This window comes from Rhododendron vialii, chromosome 8a, assembly GCF_030253575.1.
Source record: "Rhododendron vialii isolate Sample 1 chromosome 8a, ASM3025357v1".
NCBI lineage: Eukaryota > Viridiplantae > Streptophyta > Magnoliopsida > Ericales > Ericaceae > Rhododendron > Rhododendron vialii.
In genome coordinates, this window is record NC_080564.1 from 4,083,478 (window position 1) to 4,093,591 (window position 10,114).

At 40.4% G+C, this 10,114-nt stretch overlaps 3 protein-coding genes across 3 annotated transcripts; 1 reads left to right on the forward strand and 2 right to left on the reverse strand.

The window, feature by feature from the left end:
* Positions 1-394: 394 nt before the first annotated feature.
* On the forward strand, positions 395-1,256 carry LOC131298458 (uncharacterized). Its single transcript, XM_058323935.1, has one exon. The coding sequence runs from the start codon at positions 513-515 to the stop codon at positions 1,113-1,115; it is 603 nt and encodes a 200-aa protein (XP_058179918.1). The 5' UTR covers positions 395-512; the 3' UTR covers positions 1,116-1,256.
* Positions 1,257-1,913: 657 nt separating this feature from the next.
* LOC131298461 (light-regulated protein, chloroplastic) lies at positions 1,914-2,832 on the reverse strand. The gene is made up of 3 exons (XM_058323938.1): positions 2,528-2,832; positions 2,246-2,404; positions 1,914-2,141 (listed from the first exon to the last, which is right to left on the reverse strand). The coding sequence occupies exons 1-3, from the start codon at positions 2,704-2,706 to the stop codon at positions 2,066-2,068; spliced, it is 414 nt and encodes a 137-aa protein (XP_058179921.1). The 5' UTR covers positions 2,707-2,832; the 3' UTR covers positions 1,914-2,065.
* Positions 2,833-3,513: 681 nt separating this feature from the next.
* On the reverse strand, positions 3,514-8,123 carry LOC131298447 (sialyltransferase-like protein 1). The gene is made up of 11 exons (XM_058323922.1): positions 7,863-8,123; positions 7,675-7,751; positions 6,979-7,065; positions 6,815-6,892; positions 6,650-6,741; positions 6,324-6,525; positions 5,907-5,997; positions 5,436-5,494; positions 4,700-4,848; positions 4,480-4,561; positions 3,514-4,381 (listed from the first exon to the last, which is right to left on the reverse strand). Exons 1-11 carry the CDS (start codon positions 7,981-7,983, stop codon positions 3,986-3,988), a joined length of 1,434 nt encoding a protein of 477 aa, XP_058179905.1. The 5' UTR covers positions 7,984-8,123; the 3' UTR covers positions 3,514-3,985.
* Between the last annotated feature and the right edge of the window lie 1,991 nt (positions 8,124-10,114).

Below are 10,114 nucleotides of genomic sequence, written 5' to 3' on the forward strand. Positions count from 1 at the left end.
CAAATTCCAAACAGACCCTAAATTTTAAATAAGCTCATACAGGTCTAAAAACTGCAAATAAAATTTTAAATAAGCTCATACATATACAAAACACATTTTTAATAAGGCTATATTTTAAAAGTTTATATATGTACAAGTTATAAAATTTTTATTATGTACAAGTAAAATGTCCATACCTATTTAGGTTATACGTAAAATTCTCATGAGATATATATTTATATACGCTAAGTTTTCAAACCTAATCAAATCGAATACTGTCAAGTTTAGATTTAGAATATTTCTTAAACGAGTTTAAAATTGAGGCTCAGATTCGATTTGTTTAATATCCAAATCAAACTCGAACTCGAATGAGCCTTCGTTAAATCGTGTCCCAAACAGTTTATGAACGACTTGGTGCATTTGTAGTGTTACTTGCTACTAGTACCTACTAGTCATAGCACCATCGCAAACCCTATAAAACACCGAAACAGATCCCACTAGGGTTTCGGAGGCAGAAAATTAGGGTTTGCCAAATGGCGTGCACAATCGATTTCAGATGCCTAGACGAAGGCTTCGGTGGCAAAACCTACAAGAGAAAGCGAGCCGAGCAAGCCGAACAACTCCTCCTCTCCATCCAACCACCCGCCGCCGCCGCCGATGCCGCCGCCTCCATGGACGTCGACAGCAACGCGCCTCCGTCAAAGAGACAAGCCGTGCCATCGTCCGACAACCCAAACAAACCCGCGTACGGAAACCCCACCTACGACGGCGTGATCGCCGGGAGAGTCTCCGGGCGACGGTGGAAGCAGCCGAGGACGCGCAGGTCGTCGGCGATGCACGTTAAGGGAGCGACGACGTCGTTCGAGCAGAGGGCGAAGCAGAAGGAGGTGAAGAAGGCGTACAAGGAGAGGATGGTTGAGCTGAAGGAGGAGATAAGGCTGAATAAGGTGGAGAAGAGGAAGAAGAGAGAGGAGAGAGAGAAGAGGAAGAAGGAGAATGTCTTGAGGACTGGGACTAAGCTGCAGGTGATTACAAATCCCAAGACGCTTAAGAAGATTGCCAAGTCTAAGCAGAGGAAGCAACTCAAGGTTGTACCTGATGATTTGCTTAACAAAAATAAGAACAAGAAAAATTAAGGGTTTTGTTGCTTTTTGTGGGTTTAATTGTATTTGCCAAGTTTTGTTGTGGGTTTTGATTAGCGGGATCAAAATCAAAGACTGAGCGGAATCTGTTGTTTCTTTTAGCATGGAAATGGGTATTTGTTTTTGTTGGAGAAATTTTGACTTTGTGATGTTTGTTTGCATTGAGATCTTGTTTATGTAGCTGAAATGCAATTGAAATGGTTGTGGTTACCATCTTTCAAAAACCTCTCTAACAACTAGTGAGTGCAATAATTGAGAGTGTGAGTATAGAGCGACAATTGAGAGGGAGAGGGAAGTCCACTTTGAAGGGGTTATGTGACTAAGATTGAAGTTCAGCCAAAAGCATGGATTGCAAAGGTTATTGCAATATGGTTAGCTTTCTCTCCTTTTTTTTCCTGTTCTTTTTGTGGGCTGAATTGCTTGCTTTATGAACTGTGATTCAAACTTGCCTATCCTGCTTGCTTTATTTTTGTCGCATAAAGGTTTGATATTCTTAAAATGTTATGAGAAAATCATCACTGCAATAGTTCTATAACCTCGGCCAGATATTCAGGAGTCCGTCAACATTGTTAAGTGCTTAATATATCATGAATTCTTCTGCATTAAATGGAACTGGCTTGGATGTATCCTCATTTTGGGTTGGATATTCTTGTTCTTGATGTCATCTTTGCTGTAAAAGCAAGGACTATGGAATCTATTTCACTATGGATGTTCTCTTGTCAGCAGCTACTTCCAGTCTATGGTCAGTGGCTTGTTTAAATTTCATTGTCACAACTTCAGTTCAAGTTATGGTTTCTCTGTAATGCTTGTCTAATTCCATGATATATGTATTCAACAACTTTTATACATGATCAAACGAGTGTGGTGACAATGCAAGTCTATATACAAGGCCAAACACTCAGAGATACAAGGTTAAATGTCATGTTCCTGGACATGGCTTTGATCTAGTAGACACCCCTTTGATATGGGCGCTCGCAGAACTCTCCTCCAAGAACGTCGCAAGCCTCTCCAGGAAGCACACTGGTTACAAAAGAAACAGACACTTCAGTAGTCAAATCAGTGAATAAAGTTAAATATATTTGCAGTTCAATTCATTAGTCTTATGGTAACTTTTGAACGCTTACGTCTTTGGGCTAGTATACTCAAGATACTCTCTCTCAATCGACTCGGATGCGCTCTTTGCGATATTACTTCTGGCCTCTGGTTTGAACTCCACTTCAGGATACATTTCTGCATCACAAGCTTCTCCGCCGATTGTCTCACAGGCTTCAGCTGGGAACACACTAGGAAAATACCAACACACGATCACTGAATAATTATTTATTTGCTTAACTGAACTTCAAACAAACCATTACTGTTTATCTATTGGTTTTATGAATCAGGTAATAATGGAAAAGATTGCTTACGAGACCGCAGAGCTGTAGTCAACAACAGAGGGTTCATTAGCAGCTGTTGCTTTGATCAAAGAAACTCGAGAAGGCGGCGAAGCAGTTAACTTGGGGAGGGCACTCATGCCTGGTTTAGGGAATTTTTTGGAAGGTGTGAAATGGAGAAGGTTTGGGGCAAAACACAAAGCTGCCTGCATTTTGAAAATTTGGTGGGTTTTTTGTGGTCTTCAATGATTTGGTGTTGAATGATAAAAACCCTTGTTCCTATTTAAAGGGCAATGGTGGCTGCTAGGAGAGCAAGATATTTTGGGGAAGTGGATAATGTCTTGTCTTTTTTTGTTCAGTCTGTGAAAGATAATAAGAGATGGAGAAGCTTTCATTTCATGGGTGCCCCATCATCTTAGAGGATTTTGTCCCCTATAAGAAGATATTTAAGCGAGAAATTATTCAGTGCCGAGTGGGCACCGGCCACATGATGCCGAGCACGCATCTCGGTCATCTAAACATGTTTTGAACGGTCTAGATTTGTTTGGGTTTGAGAGAGTGTTTTGGTAATTTTACACTCAAAATTTACCCAAACAGATGACCCAAAATACGTTTGGACGGCCGAGATAGTGCTCGGCACCACGTGGCCGGCCCCCACCCGGCACAGCTCTTATCTTCTTCACTTTTCAGTCTTCACAAATATCTTCTTGCCTTGTCCTGCTCCACTGCAATGGCATTTATGGAGCCTTCCATCAACATGACGTGTCTCAATCCATTTCTTTCAAGCTCAAATCCTCTGTACCTAGTTTTGTTGGTATCAGTGTTCCGGTGTATTTTTGCTCTTGTAATAAGGTGAGAATCTTCGGATCAAAAAAAGAGAGGTGAGAATCTTTTCATCTATCAAGATTTTTACACGATTTAATAGCTAAAAATTCAATGGAACACTAGCACATGAACAAATGAGTACAAAAGATTTGAGGGGTTTTCTAGGGCACTGTTCCTTGTCAACAAAACGTAACTGACAAAATGCAAAATGGATAAATAAACACCACATTCGAAACAAGGTGAGAATCTTTGACACAAACCTTTGTTTTTAATGTTCGCTACCATCGGTGAAGAAACTAAATGAAGAAATGTCACGCGATACAATAAAGGCCACATTCCGAAACAAGGTAAATTGGTCAGAGAACTAAGAGAGCCTACAAATTTTTCATAGTTGTCATCTCCATAGAAAAACTCTTTGAGCAAGAGGCATCAGATCACTTAGTTTGGGCAACCTCCTTGCTCCTTTGTCAGCTGAATCTGATGATCACACTGCTATCAATTACACAAACATTGCCTGGACAGCACTTTCGTTTGCTCTAAAGTGAGGTAAATGGGAATGGCAGCAGTTATCAATGGGAATCCTGATAAATTCCCCAAGTTACCAGATGGTTCTACTACCAAGCAATTTTCTTTCCGGACTACAAGAAGGCACCAGCCAGGATTTGCTCACACATCAGATTTTAAGGAGTGTCTCACACATACCAGATCATCCAACTTATTGCCATCCATTTTGTAGAGCGAGACACCTTGCATCTGCATGTAGTGATCCTTCGCTTCTTTTCTTAGACTCTCAAACGGCATGACTTCCCATTTGCTGTAATTAGAATACTTTCGGACAGTACTCATGTCTGGAGATCCAGAGATGGGGCCGCTCTCATCAGGACCCGCATTGCCCCACACCTTACAGCTACCAAATTGTCCCAGCTCCTCACCATCTTGACCAGCTTGGCGCCTCTTCAAGCGCAAAGCTGCTGCATGAGCTCTACTTATCATGTCTCGGCTTGGTACATCTGACCAGTCTTGCTTCCTTGTAGCTCTCATAGGAGAATGAATCCTGATAACCTGAAAGGTACAAATTATCAATGAACTACATAGTTTCCTATATGCATATTGTCCATGCTTTTAGTTCAAAGAAATGATTTAAAACAACTTATACATACACCGAGGCATTCTAGAAGTTGGTAATATGCCCGCCCTTGAAGTGGATTATGCCCTTTCCTAGGTGTGGAGAAGTACCGGGTCCTATGACAAAAAGGAACACAGCAGTTGAGAGAGAGAGAGAGAGAGAGAGTAATATGTACAAGTTGTGCATTACGGTCAGCTGAAAATATCAAGGCGTAAATAAGGTCTCCAAGAGAAACAGTTAAAAAGTGAGCTGACCATTCAGTGTAGCCTGGATCAACAGTGAAACCATATATGTCAACAATGTCGCACATGGAAAGTGCTAGTTCTATTGACTTCATTCCAGTTCCTTTGGCACCTCTGCGCAACACGATACCTTGGAATAGATAAACTGGATTTGGAATACTCTGCAACATACATAAAGCAAGATGTTGGTCATGCTTTCAAGGAAGATTTCTTGAGTCATACTAATGTTAAGTAACAGACCACATAAGCCCCGTTTCACTTACAAAAGAAGGTAGAATTAGCAAATACTATTTGAGCCAGACTACTATTGGATTTGCACTAAAACATCACAGGGACTTACAACTATTCCACATTTCTTAAACCATGTGTTCAATTATTTTACAAAAAACAGAAAAGAGAAAAAGAACACATTGATCCATTTGACAGTGTTTCAGGTCCCAATAACAACAAACCTCATCTGTAGACAGCATCATCTTCCCTTCACCCGGGGGGTCACAGAACTTGTATTCAATATACCAAGAAGTGTTGGATCGTAGCCGAATTGAAATACAGATACAAACAACTGAGGAGCATCCAAGATACTTAAAAGCAACGCATTTGGCAAGCAAATCATCCTAACAGTGATGACCGTCAGATTATTACGTATAGCATAACAGTTGCCCAAATCTTTCTGTTTGCCACAAAAATCGCCTGTTCTAATCATCCAACAATACTAACTACATTGGCTGTTCTGAGATGCAATATTTACCTTTATCATTGTATTGAAGTCTTTGTGGGTCACACTTTTGATAACAAGTACTTCGTCAGCTGAAGGAGAGAGAGAATTGTAAGTACCAACTCTTTACATTAGTATTTACACCACATACCAAACTTCTATATCTCTGTTAAAGCACATCAAAATCAATAAATAGCCTCAATTTTAACTGTAATAAACAGAGGAACAGAAGATAAATCAGATTTTATTTTGCTCTGCAGGAGGATGTGACAGACAGATATTAGGTGTGCATAATCTCGATCCGATGGCAACAAAGGTACCGCAGAGGAACTGAAGAATCTAAGCTACAGCCTACAGCTTCAAAATGTATGAAGAAGTGAAATTGATCGCAAATTTAAACGGTGTACCAGAAAAATAGAAAAGGCAATGGATCTTGCTCATAAAAAGACACAGAAGAAACAAACAAGTGAAAATAAGTAAGACATCAGATATGTATGAACTTGCCTGACCCGTTGAGGATAGTAACCATGTTACGAGCAGCACCCCGCACCACTAAGCGAAAATGCCTCTTCATGCCAACATACTTGGCATATTTCTACAGAGAAATAGCAGTGGCAATAAGATATTTCCTACCACCTCCAAAACAAGATGACAAAGATGAAGCATGTAATGCCTGCATTTTCAATTATAGTGTCGGAGTATAAATCTTAATTTCTACTAACCAGTACAATCACGTTGCTCCCTAACAAGAATATCATCTTGTCGTATTATAGCAACTTTGATTACTCTATTGACGGCTTACAGAGTATCTAATACAAGAAGATTAAAAGCATTTTTCTTTAAAGGTTAAAGTTTATAGGGTTATGCCGTCAAGTGGATATGTTGAAGGAGCCAGTGAACTAGCCTTGCTTGCAACTTTACCTCATTAACGGGCGCCTCATTGTCTCTTATGACAGCATCATGTCCATCAATCTCTTCTCCAAACTCTGTCTTTAAGAGGTCTCCCGAATTCCCAACAACAGCACAAGTCTTAAATTGTCGGGGGTGGAAGGGTGGCTTTGCTGGCAAAATTAAGTTAAGGTGCTCCTCACAAAGAGAACGATTGTAGCATTTTTCTGCACCTCTATGACCATGAGAGAGGACAAAATGATTTCCTGCTACTAAGAAGTACACCATTCTACCCAAACAACAAATACGAAATACGAAACACGAATAAACTTCAAGAAAGAAAACGTTTGATATCGTACAATTGTGCTATCCGTTTTGCTGCGTAATCTAACCACCCATCAGGCCGAGCATCAAGGTATTCTCTTGTCAACACTGTAGTCATATTACGGTACTGCATTTCAGACCAGTTAGGTTTTATGTTGTACAAATGAAAAACCACGCTCCAATATTAACTTATAACCAACCTGTTCCCACAACAGAATCGCCTCGCAAATGTCATAATTGTACTCCAATGGTTCGTATATTTTAAATTGCGCATTGTACTGCAAGAAAACCAAAACAATCACTGCCCAGAATAAAAATGCATCAAGAGGAAAGCAGGGCGGAGAAGAGAAAAGAAGAGGCAGACCCAAGTGCTGTTGGTGCCCTCGGGAAACTTAAGAATCAATTTACAGTGATCAATAACATGTGCCGTGAGTCCGAGCCCTCTGTTTGCCTACATGCAATTTCAAGGTCAGTGGAAAGACCAATGGGCAGATATAGATAATGCATGAGCTGGACAAGAAAAGCTAAACTAACATAGATGGGGCGAAAGCACCCAAGAACTCTGCACATTTGCTCATAGACACTAGAATTTTGCCTTTACCTTACAATGCAATGTGCTTGATTTGATATACATTGCAAATAACGAACCAATTACAAATTCACAAGAGTTGTAGCTTCCTGTAGCTCAAATATGTTCACTTGGAAATAACCTCAACTTGGGAATGCTCCTTCCAAAAATCACGTGGGTTAAGCCAATTGATCTCTAAAACAAGTGCCAGTGATGCAAGAAAAAAACAAAACAAGACAAAACAAACTCACGAGAGAGTTCATGCTAATGTCTAGACAATCGGGGGGGCATCTTGAACCAACATACACTACTTAGAACCATTTAATTTACATGCAGAAATCTACCTGACCAAATTTTTAGCATAAAAATAAAAACTTCACTAACATCCAAGATCACATCCTTCAAAACGCATCTAACAATATGTACCTAATGGATTTTGGACACATTTATGCATAGAATGATGTGCGAGTGAAGGAATGAGAAGAAACGAACCACACATTGCTGAACACTGGACTGAAAACCAGACAAGATCTGAACTTCTTCTCTGTTAGTATCGAGTTTCTTGGTGCCTGCAATAATCACGCATACATACACAATCTAGTAAAGAGAGATATTGAGAGAGGATTGAATAGCAAAAAAGTTAGGGTTCGAACTGGAAACAAGGAAATGGTGACACGGACCAGCAAAGAGAGAGGATTGAATGGCGAAAACGAGGAGAGAGAAAATGGCAGCGGCGCAGAAGAGGTGAACGAGGGCGGGTTTCTTAGCCGAAGATGAAGAAGGCCTGAAAGCTCTGGTCATTGTCGTCGTCGGCCCGTTGGAAGGGACTGAGTTGGTACTGGTCCGACCGAGTCTCTGTCCGAGTCAGGTCTTAACTGGAATAGCGAGGGAGATCGGGAACCGTAAATCGTCGAGGTGGCGGATGTTGGTAGATATGTCGCGTGACTCGTGTCGGTTTTTTTATTTTAATTTGGATAAGATACAGCTCCTCTCAAGTCCATGTAACAGGACTGGACGGTCCTGTCGGTCTACTTTTCCGCCCGTCCCGGGTTCACTTTGATAATCAAAATCGTTTGGCTTTAATTACATTGATTTAATATCGTTTTTTATAATTTCAGAACACGTGTGTATTGAGGAAAAAATGAATTACGACTCGGGCTCACAATCCGTTAGGGAAGCGGGGGCTGCTGCTGTGCCCCGTTTGTGGGCCCACCCTGGTCTCGCTCCGATGATCGGAAGCATTCACTTTGTAAAACTCGTCGAGTAAAATAACTATGCAAAAAATCAGCTTAATTGAATATCATTAAGTGCCTAATCGAAACCTTTTTATCTTGAAAAGAATGGATCCGAAACACTGGATCAAATCCACTGTAACCCATGGATCGAGAGTTATATAGGCTCCGATCAGGTACTTAATCATATCCAATTAATCTGATTTTTTGCATAGTTGTTCTATTCAACGAGTTCTACAAAATAAACGCTTCCTATCATGGAAACGAGACCTGGGTGAGCCCACAAACAGGGCACAACAGCACTCTGGTGCCCCTTGGGGGCAGCAGCCCCCCCTCCCCCCTATCCATCAAATGTCGCTTAAATTTTTAAATAGAAAATTTGAATGCGTCATCCACTACAATAAAGTTTTTAAAATAAAACTGAATTTCAGATTCACCAATTACCTACAAAAATCCATATGGATCACCATTCGGGGATGCTCAAGACCCATATATCTGAAAACCTAAAGTATCATTTCTAGTCATCATGACAAGAGCAATTACTTTAGTCATAATATCCGGAGTAACATCATGAAAGCAATACTAAAAGTTGTATTTCTATTTTATTGTAGTCGATGACCCCTTAAAATTTTCTATTTGAAACTCTTTCTATGTTTTTAATGTACGAGTAAATCATAAATAAAGTTAGTTTATCCATTGAGTTCAAATTTTTACTTGAAAGACTCCAGTTCAGTTCATTATTCTTTAGTTCGGCTCACGTTTTGATCGATATGAATTTACAATAGCGATCGGAAAACCGTTCATCAATTAAATTTGCTAAAAAAGTGCATTCATAAATAAATAAAACAGCTTGATTGGAACCGTTAGTCTTGTAAGACCAAACTCAACCATGGGCGGTTTAGTGGAAAATCGGGTATCTAGTATTCATGGGTTCGGGTCAGTCAAGTCCAAGAAGAAGCAGTAGTAACTACAGAAAACGTGGTTCTTATTTGCGTTTTTCCTAGTACATTAGAAAATACTTACTAGTCTCCATCAATGATAGATACACGGTTAACTTCTGGAGTCAGTAATTTGTTCAAAGTGATTGGCCTCATATTCAAACGAGTAACCTCTTGGTTTGTAAGTGAGCTGAATTTGATTGAAGAGTACAAGTCTGTTGTCGGGGTTGCTTACCTCTCAGCAAAGAGACATCTTTCGAAAGGAACGTCAACACATCGTCGGGAAAGATTCTCAAAGGGACAATGCTGTAGCCAATGGATGAGATCTGGCTGGCGCTCGTCGCCCACCTCATTGGAATAGGCAATGAGCTTACTTCTCAGCAAGGAGACATCCCTTGAAGGGAACGCCAATGCGTCATCGAGGAAGATTCTCAAAGGGATAGTGCCATAGCCAATGAATAAGATCCATCAGTTGGTGCTCACCGCCCACCTCATTGAAATAGACGATGAACTTACCTCTTAGCAAGGAGGCATCCACCGAAAGGAACACCAATGCGTTTTTGAGGAAGATTCTCAAAGGGACAGTGCCGTTAATGAAACGAGACACATCGGGGTTGTTTGGTAAAAGTTTTGACGAAGGTTTTGGGATAACAAGAGAGATAAAAACATGAGTAATAAGTAGAGTAAAAACTTATCATGATGAGAAGGACGGAGTGTTTTTGGGAACCCGTGAACAAAGCCTTCCTTTTTATGAAGTTTATG